Here is a 22634-nt window from a genome sequence, read left to right as displayed (position 1 = left end):
TCCATTTTAAAGCACAATCCGTACGGATATTTATATTCTCTTTTTATTATAATAAAAGAATAAATTCAACCAAATCAGATTAAACTCCATTGGGAATTCTAGTAGTAAATTCTCTTTGAGCCATTCGTCAGTGTTCAAGCGGTTTTAGTGTAGTGTGGTAACTGTATCGAAGATGGTACAATATTGAATTCACCGGACTGGTTTTAAACATAGATATTTGTGTTCTAAACGTCTCACAAACGTCTAATAGAAGGGACGCAGATGGATGTTTGGCTATGAAAATAATAAAGATAGGTAAGTATACCGATATGTACTTAAATTACCACGCTCTCATAGAATTAATTGTAAATTTGAAACCTGGAGGCGACGCTATAATATGCTCACGGCGACGCTATAATATGCTCACGACGACGTTACAAAGTTAATAAGATTTCAATAGGCGCCTACTTGAGTAGGTACTAGGTACTACATACAATATATAATGGAAATCGAATAAGGTTTGATAGCTATGTTAGTAGGTTTTTGGTATTAACCAGTGGGCCGGTTTCCAGAGCGGTGAGTTCGTGTCCCTCCATGGTTGAGGGTTAATTTTTCTTTTTTTAAGCATTTCGAAAAATTATATATACTATGTACAAAAAAGCTGCTATTGTTATGTTTTTTAGGCCAGGGGCATCTAATTTATAATTTTATAATTTGGGTAGGTAAGTATTCAATCATTATTTGTTTTCTAGTTATATGGATGGCAGCGCCATCTCTTTTATTATCCCTAAATCAACCGAGTTGATTATAGATAGAGGTATAAGTTGATTATACGAGCACACTCAGTCAGCAGCAATAGTTGCTAAGCGGGCGAGGTGTTCAAAATGATCTTGAGGCGACTTAATTGTTAAGAGAATAAGGCGTCAAGGTAATTTTGAACACCTCGCCCGTTTAGCTACTTCTGCTGCTGACTGTACTTACTTACCGTTCTCTATCTATGTTGGCCAAAGGGCGCCGCCGCCGCGAAGACGTGGTTTAACCCTTAGGAAAGCCCCAGTCTTATAGATATGCTACATGAAAGTTAAATACACTCACTTAAATTTGTAGTATACTGGGGAATACATTAAAGTAAGCCATATTTTCAATAAACTCTTCTGAGTTTTAACTTTGATACAAAGAAACTAAGACTCAGTTTCTAAGTAATTGTATGTGGTCGCTAAATCGCCTCTGCCGTTATAAAGGTTAAACGTGGGTTAAACGCATACATCGTTTGCGCTAAGATAACGAAACGCTTTCTGCCTCTCTGTCACTCTTACATATTAGTGCGATAGAGAGACTGATAGCGTTTCGACGTCGTAGCGCAAACGATTGGCATCTTGGCTAGGCGCCCTGGGCGTGCTATAACTGTTATGTTCTTGATATAGTCCGTTAGCAGACGCCAGAGCTTTCGGATTGCTGCAGGACTGTAGGGTCTGTTACTAGTCTGTTGGTATACGTATAGGTACGAATTAATACATTTATTCTTTCGTGAACACTTTCTGATATCTTGTTGCTTAGTGTTCAAAAAAGGATAGATTTTAATAACTTATGAGATAAGGGTGTGTGCCGTCCTCTATTAAATAAGCTAAATTGATAAATAGGCCCAGTCAAACACATTTGAGTTCATCTCTCATTTTTATCAAAAAACGAACACAGGCTATATTCGAACAATTAAGACAACTCTTCCATTTTGAAGACCAATGACATAAAGAACATTTTTATCTACAATAAATAAACAGTGCGTAATATACTATATGCTTTTACCGATTTAGGCCAAAACATGACCTTTCACCATCTTCATCATTAAATAAACTAAAATATCACCATATTTCTTTGGAATATTTTGTACACAGGTTAATTATTGTGGCTTTCGTGTTTACCTAACATAACAAACTATGTACCTACCTATTAACATTCGTGGGTTGTTACTAAATCACGCAAGTATAGTAGTATTAACTTTAACTTATTAAGGTAAGGTTTTATACAATATTATAATACAAATAAGTACAAACGGTGGATTAAATGCTTTAATAAAGCAGTATCTACCAGTTAACAATAGGCCAAACAGGAGGCCAAATAAGTTGAAAATTTTCCATTTTATTTGTTTCAAAAAGCAAGGGCACTTTATAATACCTTATTATTATTATTTTAGTTATTTATTACACAATAGTTACAACTTTTTTGTTAAGGACAAAGCTCCACAAAACTACATTTGTTTGACTGTGGAGTCGCATTATTCTATACTTAAATAAATTTATGTTATAAGTAATAGGCTTACCTATTCGTAGTCAGTCGGTGGCAAACAAGCGTACAGTCTTTCGCTAGTCCACACGCACCGAAACGGTGCACAGATTCGCATGAGAGTGTGATAACACTGATAACCGCGTCAAATTTAAAAACTTCCCGCTTTCTTTATTATAGGCATATATCTATATGTTAATGTGTACTGTAAAGGAAAGGAACATGAGCGTGAGACGCGTTGTTTTCGTCACATATCCATGAATGAAGCGGAAGGGCCGTTAGTAGATAATGTTGGTAATTGATTGATTGCGGGAGTTTCTTGCCGACGCCCGCTCCCCGGCTCACGACTTTATTGCTTTTAAATCTGCATCAAAACAGTCTTCATTTACTTATTATCGTTTATATAAAGAACTGTGATTTACTTAGTATGTAATTAACTTTAATGTTATTGAGCAAGTCTCTATGACTTTGTTGATTGGAGTACGTTGCCCTTACTAGGTACCTAGGTATTATTAAACATGGCACCTTGCGTTATCTTCTTATTGCATAAACAATTTTTGATATTTTGGTTTTTATCATTAATTTCTCCTCACGCACAATTCTCTATCTCTACGTGCGCTATTATCTGCACATATTAGTATTAAGTATTAATCGGATTATTCCTATAGATAGATCATATACCTAATACAGTTAACCTTGCATAAGTACTATGATATGACTATTTTAGCTGTCTGTCTGTAAAGTGTAAATATCTCCGAGAATAAGTTATTTCAAATCCACCTCACCTTAACACCCCTGAATCTAGACTATTTGATGGATAAAAAATACTACATTATATCAATTTGATTTAAAAAATCTAGATTTATGTACATACATAGATATTATATATACAATTAAAAATTAACAATTTTTTTTTTGTTTATTTTACATTTTAATAGAAGTAGGTACCTACCTACGCCGGTACGGGACGCGTAAAATAATATTAAAAATAAAAACTATATAGTACCTATCTACTTTCCTATATCTAAGATACCAAATTATTTTTTCAACAACAAACTTTGAAATATTTTGACCGAATTTAGACATGAGCTTTCATGTTCGGCATAGGTATGTAATATATCACATTCACATAGGTACCTAACTACAATGAGAACCAGTTTTTTTTTGCCTTCTTGACATAATAATCCATCAGTCATTTGTTTTGTTCCATGTTAACATGGAAATAAAATATCAATTAAACATCTGTAATTTTAGCACATACCATAACTATAATATAACTAAATAGGTATGAGTTGAATCTTATCATTATGTCCATACAGTTCTAGGTACATAGCCAACCAGACGATAGGTACTTCAATCTCATATACCTACCTATCCATTAAGATGTGTTGTTATTAAGCTACTTATCTTTTTAAGTCTAAATCAAATATCAGTCAAGAAACACATTTTAAAACGACATCTGACAGTTCACATAAATATTTAGCGCCCGCGCAAAAAAAATACTTGTAGGTCCATATCCTAGGAGATTCGTTAGTTAGTTTAATCACACAAGTCTTCGCGTCCGATATCCGTAAGAGGCAGGTCTTCTGGCCACGTTGGCCGCCGCGGCAGCGGCAGCAGCGGCGGCAGCGGCAGCGCGGCGTGCGTGCACTCGGCCGTGCTTGGCGAGGTGGTCGGACCGGGCGAAACGCTTCCCACACTCGCCGCACCGGTACGGCTTGTCGCCGGAGTGGCTGCGGCGGTGGCGCGCCAGCTCGTCGGAGCGTGCGAACCGCCACGAGCAGCCGCCCCACGTGCACCGGTACGGCTTCTCACCGCTGTGCCGCCGCAGGTGCGCGCGCACGTGTGACGCCTTCGCGTACACCTTCCCGCACTCTTCCACTGGACACCGGAACACTCCCATCGTCGGACAGAACTGCGGCTCGCCCCACGAACGCTTCTCAGTTTTCGGCTCTGTCTCCCGCTTCGACGCGTCCTCCTCTGGTTCGTAGATGCTTTCTTGTACTCGCATCGACTCTAAATCGATGCCCAGAACCGACAGCCTCCCCAGTGAGTCCTCACTACTGTCCGTTGTCTCGGAGCCCGAGTGCGGTGCATCATTCGAACGGTCACTACTCAAAGCTTCCATCAGGAACTCATCGAAATCGAAAGTATTGTCCAAATCGGCGAAATCGAATAGCACTGGCGATCGAGATCTCGCATCGTCCGTATTTCTTACGCTACTACTCACAAACGCATCACAATTTATGTCCAAGTCACTGAACTGCCAGTCGTCGGCGTCGGAGCCGAGGCTCGGCAGCTCGAAGTTGATGAGGCTCTCGGCCGGCGAGTACTCGAATAGGAGCTCGTCGCTAAGGAGCACGTCCTCGCTGACCGCACTGCTGCCGTCGCGTAGCATGGTGCTCCTGAAATAATAAACGAACATTCACTGAGATGCATTTAAAAGTGAATATGTAATATTTAAAATTGACTTTAATTTAACTTACAATGCAAGTGTCCCTGTAACGTTGTATTTAGTGGATCTTGGTAAAGATAGTCGTGTATGGAGCCAGGCAGCCGGCTGTGGAGCGGCCGGGAGCGAAGTGAGTGTCGACTGCGCGCGCGCCGCCGCCGAGCAGCGGACGCGTGATAACCGCGATCGGCGATTATCGGCGGATCCATGTCCGCAGAGCTCCGCTAGATTAAACCTTATCAGACGTACTGGCCCGACGCGCGTGGTGCAACAGACGGATTGTGTCGTGGAATTGTTTGTAAACAACAATTAATTCGCAGGTGCGCGACATTTTTCCGCAGCTCAGAAGTCTTGTACTCTTAATATATTCTGTACTAGCTGCGTATCACATTAGATAACTGTTCTGTTTATAAAATCACTGAACACCCTGCGTATTTTTTTCATCTGAAATGACGAAACTTATTAAGTATAAATATCCATTTTTTTAGTTCTTTATTATTGTCAGTTGTTATGTATAGGGGGTGAAGTATCTATAATTACGAAATAGCTAGCTGTGTTCGCTGCTCCGCCCGCGTGGGATTCCGTCTGTGTCATTTCCTCGCTGCCACTTCCAGGGGGATAGATTATACTTACATCCAACCCTAAGGATGTTTAAGCTTTCTACTTGCCAAATTTTATCATAACCGGTACAGACGTTGACATTTAAAACGTACTTAAACTGTCTTAATTGGCACTGTTTGTAAAATTCCATGTTAGTAGGTCATTAACCTAGTAGCTAGGTACAACTCATATGCCATTATTATTTCTGATAAGAAATAGAAAAATATCAATTATGCGCTATTTAATAAATATCATTTGTGCCTACCGGCGGATCATTCACTTTCTCTGTTATCAATATGGCTTATTATGTTTGACTGACCCGACAGAGAGACTTCATCTTGTATGCAAAAAAAGTTACATAGTTAGGTCTGTTAGTTAAAATTACTTAGTTAGTAGTCTAAGAAAAAATATTTCGTGAGAGAGTATATGTATGTAGAGATTTTCTTTGCCTTTGTAAGCTGTAGGTATTTCATATTTCACACTATTCACTCCTAGAAGACGTTTTCGGCACCTCCTCGGCTAATAAGCTCCTGATTAAGCTGAATGTATTTGATCTAGTTTTTAAATTATGTAAGTCACTTCTGTGTAGGAAATGGTACAGTCAGCATCAATACTCGCAGATGAAACAAAACGCCATCAAAAGTAGTAGTAGTAGTAGTAATCACTTTATTGTACACAACACAGGTTTACATAATATTTACAAAAATAAAGGTACAAAGGCGAACTTATAAGGGATCCTTAACCTGTAAGGGATCTCTTCCAGCTAACCTTCGAGTAGATGAAGGGAGAATTCAAATTAGGTAGATAGACAAACTTACGGAATGCACAGTAACAAGTTAAAAGTAAACTACTTAACCAAAATGTCCAAAAGTAAATAAAATACATAAATAATATTATAAAATAAAATACATGCTACATACATAAATACTAAACATACTTATATTACATATAATATACATATATTACATACCTATAGTAGGGTGCTAGGGTGCGTATCATAATGAATACGCACTTTTGGTATAATTTCAGTTTACAAACGTTCAAAACGTATACTAATCTTATGTATAATGCACTAAATCTATATTTTCAATAAGTATAACATAAAAATAATATAACATACAATATACATACCGCTGTTTGGTATAACATACAAATATATAACATTCATTATGCATATAAATTAAAATAATGAAATAACATCTCTTATAAGTATCTGAACAAAACATCAGTAAAATTATTTGGATAGCTCAGTATTTCATAGGTGATCGAAACTAATTACTGTCAGAAAAGTAGGTTAGGTTAGAACTGTAACTCCCCAGAAAAAGAAACTGCAACCAGAAAAGTAGGTTAGGTTAGGTTAGAACTGTGACTCCCCAGAAAAAGAAACTGCTACCAGAAAAGTAGGTTAGGTTAGGTTAGAACTGTGACCCCCTCAGAGAAAGAAACTGCTACCAGAAAAGTAGGTTAGGTTAGAACTGTGACCCCTCAGAGAAAGAAACTGCTACCGGAAAAGTAGGTTAGGTTAGAACTGTTACCCGACAGAAAAAGAAACTGCTACCATAAAAATAGGTTAGGTTAGGTTAGAACTGTGACCCCCCACAGAAAAAACTGCTACCAGAAAAGTAGGTTAGGTTAGGTAAGAACTGTGAACCCTCAGAGAAAGAAACTGCTACCAGAAAAGTAGGTCAGGTTAGGTTAGAACTGTTACCCCCCAGAAAAATAAAAGGTTAGCTTTATTGCGTGGTATTTGTTTTGTATATTATATTATTTCAACGTTATATCTTTTTATACTTAACATAAACGATATTATATGTAAAGTTCATTATATGTTATAAAATTATAGAATTCATTGTTATACGTATCACACGTTATACTTATTGCACGATATGCCATTCAAAATTATACTAATTGAATTTATAATATTCTGAGCAATATATTATAGATTTGTATACGTTCTATTACTTACCCCCTATAGTATCTGTCATTTTGTAATACTTTTCCAAATAACGATACATACCTATGTCTGCAGTTCGGGTTCAAAAGTAGGCATCTGTAACAGTCTAATTGTTCTAAATATATTTAGAAACGTAGGTATCTCTTTTTGTTATAAATGTTAAGAATCCGTCTGATCCTCTAGGTACCTTCTTTTGATGCTGATATGTACCTACAGTTGCGTTCGATAAAACCTAATTTATTTTTGCAAAAAAGATACTAAGGAAGCATATCCGCTTCCATTTCCATCACGAGCTCGGCTCTGATAAAATTCCTATAAACTTGTGTGACAATGTAAATAACGTAAAACCATGGACTATGGTAAAACGTAAAAACCGTGTGGTATTTGGACCGTGAGTGAGTCATCGGGTGTAACGCGAAATGTTGAGGCGCTGGCGTGGCGTCATGCACTCCGTGGCATCTGTGCATGATAACAGATTTGACCGTTCCAAATTCCCTGGATAGATAGATGTGTTATTTGTTCCTGAGTCATGGGTGTTTTCTTGTATTTAAGTATTTATATGTATATTATATTATTTAAATCGTTTTGTCTTAGCTTAGCTTATTATCAATTAGTTCATTTAAAGCTATACAAAAAAACATAAATTATAAATATTGTGTAGGTACCTATAATCCATTACTATGGGGCTTAGTCAATTTGTGTAAGAATGTCCAACATTTATTTAAACTTAAAAATATAAGTCACAACCAGAAATTAGGCAAGATCAATACCTACTAGAATAGGCGATACAAGATATAAGTATGAACGCAATTGTACTGTTTTCTATGATCAAGTTTGAATTTGTATACGGCCGTAGTGTATAATTTCTCTTGTTACAGTCCATTAAAAATGAATTTGCGTTTACTTCAAATTGTAGGTATTAATAAAATAATAATAATAGAACGCAGGTCCGGGTTAACGTTTTTTACATTGCCCGCTACTTAAACGTAACGCAGACAGGGTCAACCGCTCGCATGTGTAGTATTTTTCTTAATGAAAAAATGAATAAATCACGTAATAAATCAAGGTCTATCGCGCGCATGTTGCGATTACGCCTGTGTCGACCGACCGACCGACCGGCGCAACCGACGCGTATAGTCCAAGAGCTGCATGTGTAAATTCGGCTGTTTCGAACTAGCCTCCTCCGCGACTTTGGCCGTGTAGAAGTCGTATTTTTTTTAATACTAAAAATTTACCCTTAAGATTCAAAGATTTATTTGTTCAACATAGGTATGTTACAAGATGGTAAATAAATATTTCAGTATCACTATGTCGTGCCTATTGGCATACAAATTCAATAAAAAAATACACACTCTAATCGTAATCTTCTTCTTATCGTGTGAAGGGATCATACTAAATAATATTTTGCCAATATCTTGCCACCTCTAACCCCCGGGGGGTAGCTCTTATGAGGTCTTCTGTAGTGCACGTAATTGGACACAGGGAACACTGCATCATAGGATTCATAGGTATGTCGCGTTGTTTGTTGGTCGCCACATTCGCATAGTGCATCACTTTGTCCCGGGATGATTCCCCATTTGCTGAGATGAGGCCATTTCGTGGCACTTTAATTTTATTTTGTGTTTTCTTTCATATTATGTATTGTCTGTGTGCTTACGAATAAATTCTATTCTATTCTATTATATTCTATTCCATTTCAGGAGGTTATCTTTGGATCGGCCAACTCCCGATCTTAATCTATTTAGAGATTTCCAGGTCATCCATTTTTCTCTTGCGCCAGATGGTAAGTGCTCGTTAGGTGTTATGATTAGCGAGTCTTCATTGAGCTGCGATTTCCATGCTACAAGACGGGCCTCTTGTGCCGTTTGGTACTCGAGGGCTGGATTGGTGACGAAACTTCTGAGTGACTTTAGCTTGCCGGTTATAGGAGTATGCGAGTGTAGTGGGTGGCGGGAGTCACGCAGTTGTTTTGCCCGTTCTACAGCGGTTGCCACGTCTCTACGTATGTGAGGAGGAGCGATTCCGCTCATTTGGTAGAGATGATCGCGTTTGGTGGGTTTAAGACACCCAGTGATCAGTCGACAGGTTTCGTTCAGAGCAGTGTCTACCTGACCTGTGTGTGCATCGTAATCATAATATCACAGACAAACAATAATAGGTAGTCAAAACAGGGTTCCCTTCTCTCGGTTAAATGTTTAAAACTGTTACAATTAATAAAAAGGGCGGGGTGGGAAGTTTGTACGGGGAATCAATAACCTCTGACTGAACCGCTTTAGATGAAATTTGGTAGGCCTATACCTATATAAGTAGTTTACATCTTTGAAAATGATAGATACCCAACTTGATTTAGTACCTACCTAAACTTAAACAGTTCTTAATCTCAGACGTCGCCAAAGCTGAAAACCCTAAATTGTATCAAAAATCTGGGTGGCTCCACTTAATAAACACAAAGATTATTTCTGCCAAAGATAAAGTTCAGAGAAAGCCGTATTTAGCCTTTTTCGTGTAGAAACGCAACTAATAATAACCCTAAAATTATGGTCATAAATTTACCGCTCTTAAGAATACAAGATTTTGATAATTAAATTACCTATTTAGATCAATCTATTATACTCTTGAGTAGGCAAATATATTTTAACTAAATAGGTACGGTACTAACACTGATTTAAACTTTCACGATTTTTACACATAATTAAATTGTACAACGGGACTTAATCGCGTATCTAAGTTTTAAGATTTACCTCCGACGTCCCGTTGTACAATTTAATAAGGTACGGTTACTACCTATGTATTGCAACATTGGAATCTAAATAAATGAATGTATAATAGGAACTTAAATGAATGAATGGTTAAATAACTAGGTACAATCACAAACTGTAAATGAGAAATCTTAAATCAGGGATTTAATTGTAGATTTGCACAGCAATGGCATTTCCTTTATCTAACCAGTATATGCAATGCGTCATCGTTATAAAAATGATCACAATTTGTGCGCAATCTCTTGCGACTAGGGATTGCAAATATTCGAAACTTTCAGATATTCGAATATTCGACTTTTTCTGACGACGTATTCGAATATTCGAATAATTATTCGAATATTATAAAAAATATGAAAAGGAACGAGAAATCGGTTTATTATCGTTTTATTTAAAAGCTTTTTTCACATATTGCTAAAACTAATGATATTTGGCAGAAATCCACTTAATTGACTTGATTTTATCATCTCAATGCCCACATTTATAAAAACAAGTAAAACGCCAAAATTAGACGTATTTAATATTTTTAGTTAAAACTTATTATAAATGCGTCGTTGCGTGAAATAATATAACTTTAACCATCCAAACACCTAGGTATGTAAGATATTTTTTTAGTAGGTAATTATTTTCCGATTTAAATTAACTTGTCACTCAGAGGCCTGTAAAAAGGCCTTTAATTCCATTGTATTTTGAATCTTTATTGACTTTATTTGTTTTGGCAAGTTTTTATTCCTAATGGTCGGCTAATTATATAATATTGGAATATTTAAGGGAAAAAGTTAGTTGACTACTGGGTGGATTAATCGTCAGCTAAAGGTGCATGGTTAGATTACCAAGTTGGGCAGGTTTGGTATGATTAAATTTGAGAATTGCGATAAGTGGCAAGGTTTAGACTTCAAAAATTCGCTTAACGTACGCTGGTAAGTACTGAATAAATAGAATGACCCTTTAACTTAAAACTTACGCACCGTAAAAATAACATACTTTTTGATTTCGTTTTCTTTTAAATTGAGTTAGGTTTCACTGTATTCACGAAGTCTGTCGAGAGGAATACAGTAAAAATATTATTTCCTTCGCATTTGGGTTGGTACCTACCGTTCCTCATTCACTGTAAATACCCGGAAAACACACAGAAACTGTAACTACAGCGGATGACATCGATTTTTTATAGTAATAAAAAATATTCGAATATTCGAAACCTGAGCGGCCGAATATTCGAATATCAAAACAGGTCGAATATTCGACAAATTCGAATATTCGAATATTCGAATTGCAAGCCCTACTTGCGACCGGTGGCTGGTACCGCCGGCATCTGTTGATATCTCACGGATTTATGGCATTTATTTTATTATATACTTAGGTCAATGTGGAGAAGACCGTTTATCAGGTACGACCAACTACAAGCTCTCTTGTCGCTTCTAACTCTTCGGCTACCTACAGCCTACCCTAGCCTCCAGTGGCGGCGCGTCAAACATATCCATAGGCAAGCCGGGGCTAATTTGGCTTGCATATTTCCTTTAGAACTCTGCTCAAACGTCCAAAAACAGGCATGCCGGTGGGAATCGGCTTTTATGGACGCGCCGCCACTGCTAGCCTCTTCGAGTACCTATACCTACCTACGTAAATACGTACGTAGTATGTCTATCTACACATACTCAACTTAAGATCGGTTTTCTTAGGATAGCGGTGCCGTCATATAGCGGCCGTCTTCATACTAAATAATACGGCTAAATATGGATGTCGTAGTATTTGTATGGAGACGGCCGCTATATGACGGCACCGCTTTCGGAGGAAACCAAAGCTTTACAGAAGGTCAGTATCAGTAGAGCAGAAGGATGCCGAAGATACCGTAGGCAGCTTCCTAGTCTACCTAAAGTATAAAGATTAACTTATGCAAGCACAATCATGATATTGTAATCTATCAGCGGCTGAAGCCGCCCGGAGGCTGGTACCGCCAACATCTGCGTGGTTATCATATCATATCGCGTCGCGCGGGTTACTGGCGCCGTGTCGCGTCGCGTCGCGTCGATATTGCCACAACGCCAGATTGCTCTCAATCACTTTTATCGTGTTTCAGCGGTTTTTAGTTGGTATAAAAGATCAGGGGCCGATTGCATAACAACTTGTAACTAATAATATTAGCGGAAGTCTCTTTTCCATTCCTTTGATTAGAAAGAGACTTTCGCTAATATTATTAGTTACAAGTTGTTATGCAATCGGCCCCAGAAATTGAATAATACAAGGTACGAGGAAGCCGAAGACTCTCGACTCTCTGGGTAAGTGTAAGTGGGTAAGTCTCAAATGTACCTAGATTGTTAAATGTCGTTTTTGGATTTGGATGTCTGACCTGTAGGTCCTCATCGTCAATGTATTGCGTACTCGTTAGGGTTGTCAGACATTAGGAATTTTCGGTAGGGGTAGGTATTTTTCAGAAATGAAGTCGTAGGATGGAAATGTCTGGATTTTTTTACTAAGTAAATAAGTTGCTTATTTCTTTGGAAATTAAAAAAAAGGTGTACCCATGTCTAGTTCCTAATTCCTAAGTGACGGGAAAAGCAGAATCGGGCGCTCGGCGCCTGTCATTGGATGCCTTGCCTTTTGGGGTATCTGGGTTCCTAGATTACAATTACCTACCTTTATACCTATATAGCCTACCTATATAGGTAATTGTAATCTAATATCCCATCCAAATAAAACGAGCACCATGCATCTCGACGTTTCGAACCCTTTACAGCGTTCGTGGTCAACGGCGGGTGGGGATATTGACCACGAACGCTGCAAATTTTGTATGTATTTATATCCTTTATCTTTTTGTAGAAATTGCTCAATATTCATCTTTTGTTTACCTTGTCGTCATGTTAAATATTACGTATCTATACAAATATAATTATAATTGTTAAGCATAAAATAAAGCGATTGGTACCTACGAGTTGTAAACAAAATGTAAGGACGTGAATCCTGACCCACCGTGATACAGTTCACACTAGTACGGGGGTCAGATGACACTTACTTGCCTGTTGGTTTTGTACCATAAAACAATGTAAGTTATGTAAGTAGTTTAAGCACCTTTATTAACTCAATAAAATATCTTTATCTTATCTTTATCTATCTTTATAGCTTGTTGTACTTTTTGCTGCATTCGTCACCCTCTTTTCACTTTCTCCTCTCATCTACTCAAAGGTTAACTGGAAGAGATCCCTCATAGGGATAAGTTCGCCTTTGTACTTCTCACTACTTGTATATTATTTTTAATATGTCTTTTTGTACAATAAAGAGTTTACTACTACTACTACTACTAAAGGGTTCAAAACGTCGGGAATGTCGGGATGTATTATTAATTCATTATACGCGATATAATCCAATCCGTTTTCATCGTTTTATTTCATGAGTAACTATCGCGGTGACCGAAGACAATATTAATTACCTACTGCCAATATTAATGCTAAACTTACTATAATTTATAAATAATACCCGCATAACTACAATAGAAACCTCTCCCCATGACACAAGTCATTCATGGGTAGTAAATAGGTATATAATAAAATCAATAGGAAAATAATAAACCCTCTCAAAAATGCTGACCGAACCGTCGTGTGTTCCTAGAAATATACGTCATAGTAGACATAGTAGCACGAGCGCGTTAAGTATCCCCGGGATCCAACGTAAAGTGACCTCCGAATCCGAATTCATAATTGGTTTGAGTAGGCCAAGCTAATAAGCTTGGATGGGCCATTTTTTATGTTCCGTAGGTACGAAACTTTGTTAATTTCATTGTTGATTTTATTTTTTGTCTGATTTTGATGAGAAGGTTTAAAGAGCTCTGATTCTGCTCGGAATAAACACAAAATCCAAATTTGGGACAAAAAATGTTAATTTGTTGTTTTTATTTGTGTTCTGTTGTCTGTAAAGTTTAATGGCAGCCCTATGGGCAAAGACACACTGCATATAAGTAGCTCTTTAATTATTTACTAATATTTTAAGCGACTCGGATCGGATATATTGTTCGGCCATAGGATAAAAAAAAATCCGGCCAAATTGCGAGTCGGAATCGCGTTCCAAGGGTTCCATACATTAAGTCCGACTCAGCCTTGACTGCACATTTCTAAAAGGTTTTCCTGTCATCTATAGGTAAAGAACTATTTTGTGTATTTTTTTTTCAAAATTTTAGACCCAGTACTTAGTTTCGCGGAGTTAAAGGGTCGGACAGACAGACAGACGCACGAGTGATCCTATTAAGGGTTCCGTTTTTTCCTGAGGTACGGAACCCTAAAAATTCTGTCTGTATGACCTGCATCAAATATGAGTGCGAATATAGGACGCAGCTTTGATAGTTCTTTGGAGAACCCGTATGTAATAGGTACGTACGATGTTAATCAGTTAATGACACAAACAATTGATTATCTGGAAGTGTGATGTTAATTATTAGCCTTCCTAGTAATTGATATTTCCGCTGTTGTTTACTCGCAAACAGCACAACTGTTAGCAATGTTAGCATAAGTCATAACAAAACAAAAGAATAAAAAATCCAGTAAGTTGTGGGTATATCTATATGAAAATATATGTATAGGCTCTATAATATTATCTAAAAGCAATGCTTTTAGTACGAGATTAGGTACCTACTTTTTTATGCAAACCAATTTTGTCAGTAGGAAAAGGTGGCAAATATCGCGCCTTTTTTACTGACAAATTGGTTGGTCTCCATTTGTCAAACTTGACTTCAAGTATGGTACATGAATCACATACAAGTAATTAGTATGTTTTTCCGTTGTGCGGCGACGTCCGTTCCGATACTCGGTGGCTGGCGGTGCCAGGGTCTGCCTCGCGGTCTGCTTGCCACTTACTATTAAGTACGTAGTTAATAAGTAAATAAATCAACCAAGGGGCCTATTTGACTCGTCAGGGTGAAAAGTCGTGTCGTAACCTGTGTGAAGTTTTCTGAATCCTTTCGCTTCGTTCGAATTAAATTTAGAACTATGGCCAACATAAGCTTAGAAATTTAGTATTTTGTGCTATCGTAAGAGTTTTGGGTCTTCCTAAAACTGCTAAACCTTAGTAAAAGAAAAGCATATGTTTTCTGGGCCCTAGATATCAAATTGCGATGAAAAAAATCCTAAACCTGTCACAGAATAAAACTGCATCGAGCGTAGGGCTTGCAATTCGAATATTCGAATATTCGACCTGTTTTGATATTCGAATATTCGGCCGCTCAGGTTTCGAATATTCGAATATTTTTTATTACTATAAAAAAATCTATTCATCCGCTGTAGTTACAGTTTCTGTGTGTTTTACAGGTATTTACAGAGAATGAGGAACGGTAGGTACCCAAATACGAAGAAAATAATATTTTTACTGTATTCCTCTCGATAGACTTCGTGAATACAGTGAAACCTACCTCAATTTAAAAGAAAACGAAATCAAAAAGTATGTTATATTTGCGGTGCGTAAGTTTTAAGTTAAAGGGTCATTCTGTTTATTCAGTACAAGCGTACGTTAAGCGAATTTTTGAAGTCTAAACCTTGCCACTTATCGCAATTCTCAAATTTAATCATACCAAACCTGCCCAATTTGGTAATCTAACCATGCACCTTTAGCTGACGAATAATCCACCCCGTACTCAACTAACTTTTTCCCTTAAATATTCCAATATTATATAATTAGCCGACCATTAGGAATAATAACTTGCCAAAACAAATAAAGTCAATAAAGATTCAAAATACAATGAAATTAAAGGCCTTTTTACAGGCCTCTGAGTGATTACAAGTTAATTTAAATCGGAAAATAATTACCTACTAAAAAAATATCTTACATACCTAGGTGTTTAGATGGTTAAAGTTATATTTATATTATTTCACGCAACGACGCATTTATAATAAGTTTTATCTAGAAATATTAAATACGTCTAATTTTGGCGTTTTACTTGTTTTTATAAATGTGGGCATCTTATAAATAGTAGGATGATAAAATCTAGTCAATTAACCTGTCGAATCCCACGATATGACGTCACCCATAAGCGTTCTGGCTCAAATATGAGCCGCTGGGAGCTGACAGATTGTAGATTTCTGCCAAATATCCTTAGTTTTAGCAATATGTGAAAAAAGCTTTTGAATAAAACGATAATAAACCGATTTCTCTTTCCTTTTCTTATTTTTTATAATATTCGAATAATTATTCGAATATTCGAATACGTCGTCAGAAAAAGTCGAATATTCGAATATCTGAAAGTTTCGAATATTTGCAAGCCCTAATCGAGCGTCAAAAGATAAACATTTGGCGGTTTATATTTCTGGAAGTCTGGAACCCTGTGGCTTATCTGTTAAATTATATGGTTATTTACAAAAATGTTTCATCACAATGTTAATTGATAAAAACATCGTTAGTAATACAAACACGTGGTGATCACATGTGTCGAAAGCCGTGATAGTGTACACTTGTACAGGCATCAGGATCAAATAAATAGTGCCGCCAAAGTGGCCAAATATATCGGAACACATCCTTATTTCTATGGTAACAAAGGTCACTATATGTATTATGCCAACTGTACCAATGCAAGACTGCGTCAGTAGTTTCAAATGACGCGCCAAGTGACGATACCGTTATTGATAAAATGCCCAAATCATTGTACTTAAAAGGATAATATCTGGGTGACCGAGCTTCGCTCGTAAAACATATAAGAAACTCGAAAATGCGCGTTTTCCCAGAGATAAGACCTGGCTAGATCGATTTTTCGCCCCCGAAAACCCCCGTATAGCAAATTTCATCGAAATCGTTAGAGCCGTTTCCGAGATCCCCGAAATATATATATATAAATAAACAAGAATTGCTCGTTTAAAGGTATTAGATAGATAGATTTGATCGCAAAAGTGGGCACAGCCTATCTATTGATTTGCGCCAAAATTAAAAAAGGTGGCATTTATCGAACGATCGAGAAGCGAAGTTCTTATATTAAACTGGCTGATGGCTACGGGCAGTAGGGGCACGTCCAGTCATTGCGATGTTTTTTGACTGAACTGTCAGAGGATATTTTAACTTTAGGTTTGTTCTACTTAATTTAAATAAAATTAGGTAAACGTGTTGTTGAGGGCAATATATTTTTTAAGGATTGATCAAGGGGTTCTGGAGGTAGAAGAGCCTAGCTAGAAGGCCCAAAAGCTAATATTTATGAGGAATCTACTTGTCAATTCCTTCGCAAGAAAGTATGCGTGGCCATAGTGTAAAGTAATTAGAGAATATTAAATACCTAAGTATTTATTAATTATTGAACATGCTCACAAAATTTCACGAGAGCCGCTTGAGAAATGGGACCTGTAGGTAGAGAAGAACATCCGGAAATAAAAGTAGACAAGCATTTTTTGCCCAAGCAGCTTGGACCAAGTGGAATGGAGACCTTTGTTTCATTCCGTCGATTATAACTTACCTTAAGGCCCCAGTACACAAGAGGCCATCGCCGGCCACTCCAAGGGACGCAGCCATGCGGTAGAATGAGATAGCAATATCACTTGCTCCCTCTAACGCATAAATGCGTCCCTTGGAGTGGACGGCGATAACCCATTGTGTACTGGGGCCTTTACGGTGCACCCATACCTAGGATACAAATAAAATATTTTTTTGTTAAAGTAGGTACCTATAACGTAACGTACGTATTCAGGATTTAATAACCTACTTATACTCGTACTTAGGTACCTCTTTGTGATTATACAATGTAGGTATTAGGTATGATATGTATTCGGAAAGCATTCAGTAATTTTAGCTCGTACGTAATAATTGTAATAAACATATTAGGTATTATGATTTCGCTTACCTTGCCGGGTTGGTTTTATTCGCGTGATTGATTACAATTTCGTTTAGTTTTGGCATGTTAAGTTCAAATTATCTTTTATTTTTCTAGATACCATAATCCTTTTAAGCCCAATCATATTGAATTAAACATGCCTGCATATAATTATTTTAATTACTAAATCATCCAATTAATTAGTTTGACGTAGATTAACGGGTATATTTTAGTTTTAAACTACAAGGTACCCAAATCGTCTCGCTGGTCCTGGCCGTAAGACACAATTGTACAGCAATAACGCATATTGTAAGCCCATTGACATATTTAATTGCCTACATGATGACATTAAAGATTTGCCTATTAGTTTATTTAAGCGTAAACTTAAGAACTGGCTCATTCAAGAATGTTTTTACTCTGTTGAAGAATATTTTGATTACTTTAGACATCAAACTTGACATTTTATGATATAATTTAATTGTGTGAAGTGGTTTTCTTCGAGAGGGGTGGGGCGTGCAGGGTGAAGGCGAAAGCAAAGTCGGTATACGTTGGTATAAGTCTATTCCAGTCGGCGCTAATTACAATTATACTAACAGAATACTACTAAACTAACTGCCTAAGGCCGAGCGGCGTCCTAAAGGACAGCAGTCGAGCGCCTAGGTGCAAATGTACTGAGATCTAACTAAATGTGTCAAGAAGGTCCAGAAAGGTCCCAGAGGGTACGCAGTCCGTTCGCCTAATGACGCCTAACTTATTCTCAACAATTACAAAATTAGGTGCATCGGGTCCTTATTCTAGGAAAAATCTTAACACCGCCATGTAGGATGGCTATGCGCACTGTACAGTGACATCTAGTGAGTGATTTGGTAACCAAAGTTGTACGAACATGCGCGTTGTTTTTATATGTTAAACTATTTGGATACATTCGCTATATTTTTAGGAACATGTTACATGATGTTCTGTATTTTACAGGTTTCAGAAACGAAATAACATAGGCCTACTATCACCATCTCTGTGCACATAGGTGAATTACATATGTATGGGTTGACAAAATGACATTAATCTATATCTATACATTTGCTACGTTTTGGTAAAAATACAAGTGTTACGAAATGCGTGAAGTCATAATTTTAAGGCTCCAGGAAAACTAGGATTAAGATCAAACATTGGGTATTAGTAACGCCATCTTTTGTGGGTACCGTGAACTATGGTTTGCATAGGAACTGATGGCTAACTAATTTACATTAATCTTAGTTTGCACATTCGTTATGTGTACTCAAAAAATCTAGGCAACACTTAACACAGGTTACGCAAGGTTTTGGATTTTTAAAACTACGGGAAAGATAAAATATCGCTAATGTTTACGTCGAAATCGAGGACTACTAGCGCCATCTAGTAAGAGGGCATACGAGCTAAACATAGCGTATTAATGTATTTGGGAAAGTTCGCGTTACAGTCTCCCCCTCTGGAACTGCAGACGACCCGGCGCGGTGACAGGAAAGTCTTCGTTGCGTTGAGGCCGTTGGGCGGACGTCCACGTCCGCTCGTGTTGCTGGTTCAGGGGTAGTCTTTTGGGGAACCCTCCCCCTCTTCGGTAAGACTGTGCATACGTTTCCGTATTTGCTTGACTGACACTCCGGTAGGGCTTAGTTCCTACGTAACGTACATAAGCCGTTATCGTGACAGGTACAACTTCAGTCTGTGTGGGCAGCGTGGGACCAGGTATCCCACAACCATAGCACGCGAAGGTGGGCTTGTATCTCTGACAAGGCAAGCAGTTCTTGACGTAGGATTCTATGTATTTACGCATGCCCTTCCAGTAATACCTATGAGCAATTCTCTGATATGTTTTTTCTATGCCGTAGTGTCCAGCAAGAGGATGATCGTGATATGTTGCCAGAACGTTTGCCCATTCATGTTGGGGTACCACTAGCTGTGCATCTTCGCATTCTTCGCTGGGGTTATACCTGTACAACAAGCCATTGTTTAGGAGGTACCCTTTGTTGCTCCAATAAGCAGCATTTTCGCTATCGGTGCTTTCCAAAGCGTGCACGATTTTTGCTACGAGTTCGTCCTTCGTCTGCTCATGGCGTATTTCAGCGGGGCTACGTGTGACAGCGTCGGTAACCGTGACAGTACATATCTCGCATTTCTCTGTGCTTTCCTGGTGACAGAAAGGTCGGGATAAAGTGTCAGCTGTCACGTTGGTTTTACCAGGCAGGTACTTAATCGTGACATCGTACGCTTGTATTTGTAAGGCCCACCTCGCTAGGCGGCCTGTTGGGGACTTCAGCGTCATTAGCCATCTGAGGGCTTGATGATCCGTGTAAACAGTCACCGGAAGACCCTCGATGTAACCTCGGAATTTGCGGATCGCCCAAACCACTGCTAGAGCCTCCCTCTCTGTGGTCGTGTAGTTCTTCTCCGCTGGAATCAAGAGGCGGCTGGCGTACTCGACGGGGTGCTCGTCTTGACCCTCCCCCTGGACCAAGACTGCCCCGAGCGCGTAACTACTGGCGTCAGCCTTGATTATATAGGGTTTTGTCTCGTCTGCTTGCTTTAGAACCGGTGCAGTTGTGAGGCGAGTCTTCAGCGTGCGGAAGGCTTCTTCTTGCTCGACACTCCACTGCCAAGCCTGGTCCTTTTTGGTCAGACGCGTTAGTGGTTCACTTATCTTGGCAAAGTTTGGGATAAAACGTCTATACCAGGAACATGTTTGCAAAAACGATAACAGTTGCTGTAGGTTCCCAGGTGCAGGCATCTGTGTTATGGCAGCCACTTTCTGTGGATCAACCTGTAGACCTTCAGGGGTTATGTAGTGTCCCAAATATTTCACAGTTGCACAGCAGAAGCTACATTTGTCCAGATTCACGGCTAGGTTGATTTCTTTCAATCTCTTAAACACCTGGTCTAAATCCGTCAGGTGATTATCGAAAGTTTCTGAAAAGATGATCAGGTCATCCAGGTAGGCCAACATTTTAATTGTCTGCAGGCTTACTCGCACTCGATCAATAAGGCGTTGGAACGTCGCAGGGGCGTTGCGAAGGCCGAAAGGCATCCTTTTGAAGCGGTAAATTCCAAATGGGGTGATAAAAGCCGTCTTGTCCTGGTCTTCATCTCTGACTTTCACCTGCCAGTATCCTGCTCTAAGGTCAAGTGTTGTCATGTAGGCCGTGGGCTTGGCAGCGTGCAGTAGGTCATCAATCCTAGGGATCGGATAAGTGTCCGGGACTGTGATGGCGTTTAGGCGTCGATAGTCAACGCACACCCGAGTGCTACCATCCTTCTTGGGCACCATGACGACGGGAGCTGCCCATGCGGAATGACACGGCTCTATGACCTTCTCCTCCAACATCTTCTGTATCTCTTCTTTCAGTATTTTTTGGCGTGGTGGTGACAGTCGATATGGCGGGATAGAGATTGGTCCATGGTCCACAGTTTCTATAGCGTGTTCTGCCATCGTGGTTGGTTCCTTGCTAAATTGGAACACTTGTTCGTTGTCGCGCAGTAGTAGCTCCAGCTGGGCTTTCTGGCTGTCATTGAGTAAAGTAGATTGAGCGGCCTTTACTTCAAGCGAATTTATACCAGTTCTGCTCGGTTCTGGGAATAGCGCAAGCGAATTTGGTGATAGCTCAACTTCCGATTTTAGGAGAGTCTTCTCAGCGTCTTCGTATAGACAGTCCACAAACCTCGGAGAGTAACCGTCAAATAGAGGGGCGTCTAGGGCTTTTGCTCTCTTGGGAGCGGGTGCTTCCGGCAAATCAGCGATTGTTATCGGGATCAGTTGATAGGGGACGGTAGCATTCTCGGAAGGTAGATCGGCGTCGAATGGCAAGGCACGTTGAAGAAATGACCTTCTTGAGCAGCGCGTTGAAGAAATGAGTTTCGCAGGAGCGCTCTCTGACACCGCCGATGCTGCTATGCCATGATCTATAGCAGGGTCTGACCAGTAGGTCGATGAAGCCCCCTCATCATCTTCCTCTCCCAACTCATAGACGCTCGTGGGGTTGTCAATGAAGTGCCATGTCATCTGTGGCACATTCACTATCATGCCGGCATCTTGCAGGAAGGGTATCCCCAGGAGTGTTCGTGTATCCCGTTTGTTAGGGAACACAATGAATTTCGTAGGGACGGCACGGTCACATACTTTGACTATACATTTGAATTTTAAAAGTTCTTGTAGCTTTTCGTCACCATCAGCCAGTGTCACTCGTGCGGATTCAGCACTGATGCGGTAGCCACGCATTTTCAAGCAAGTGTATAGTTGGTAGGAGGCCACATTGCTCCTGGCACCCGTGTCAATGAAGGCTGTCCCCGTGATAGTATCAATGCCAATGCCAATCATAGGCCTCTTGCGTATATCCATCGAGTCGTCTTCAGCTATCGCAGTGGCGCAGAAATCGACGCGTTCCGTCTTGGTAGTTTTCTTAGCTTCGGCACACTTCGGGCATTTGCTTCGAACTACGCCTGGCGTTCCGCAACCATAGCAAGCAAAAAGTGGTTGAGATGGAGATGGCGCTTGTGTGGCCGTTGCGGTTGTAACAGCAGCTGAAGGTTTGGCCTTCGTGGTGTTTCGGTTTGCCTCGCGTGCTGCTGCTTCCCTCGCCTTCTTCCGGCACACATCTTCTGTGTGGCCCATAATCCGACAATAGTTGCATCGGATCCGCTCCTTACTCTTTGCTGGTAGCGATGGCTCGTCGTTCAATAACAATTCCGCTGATTGTGCAGCTTCCAGGAGAGAGTCAAAACTCAAAACAGTTTCCCTCGGAACCTTCTCTTTTATACGTCTGTGTAAGTTCCCGTATACTATGTCGAGTTGCTGCGTTTCCGAGAGTGGCTCTGGTA

General features: G+C 39.2%; 1 protein-coding gene across 1 annotated transcript; it reads right to left on the bottom strand.

Annotated features, from left to right (window-relative positions):
• Positions 1-3659: 3659 nt before the first annotated feature.
• Positions 3660-5062, bottom strand: LOC134656227 (Krueppel-like factor 6). The gene has a single exon (XM_063511729.1). The coding sequence runs from the start codon at positions 4682-4684 to the stop codon at positions 3803-3805; it is 882 nt and encodes a 293-aa protein (XP_063367799.1). The 5' UTR covers positions 4685-5062; the 3' UTR covers positions 3660-3802.
• Between the last annotated feature and the right edge of the window lie 17572 nt (positions 5063-22634).

This window comes from Cydia amplana, chromosome 18, assembly GCF_948474715.1.
Source record: "Cydia amplana chromosome 18, ilCydAmpl1.1, whole genome shotgun sequence".
Lineage (NCBI taxonomy): Eukaryota > Metazoa > Arthropoda > Insecta > Lepidoptera > Tortricidae > Cydia > Cydia amplana.
Note: the sequence above shows the minus strand (reverse complement) of the source record. Positions and strands in the feature narration are given on the sequence as shown.

What these genes read in the sequence shown, in the direction of transcription:
- LOC134656227 (XM_063511729.1), bottom strand. Translation starts at nt 4,684, where the DNA reads ATGTTCGTTTATTATTTCAGGAGCACCATGCTACGCGACGGCAGCAGT.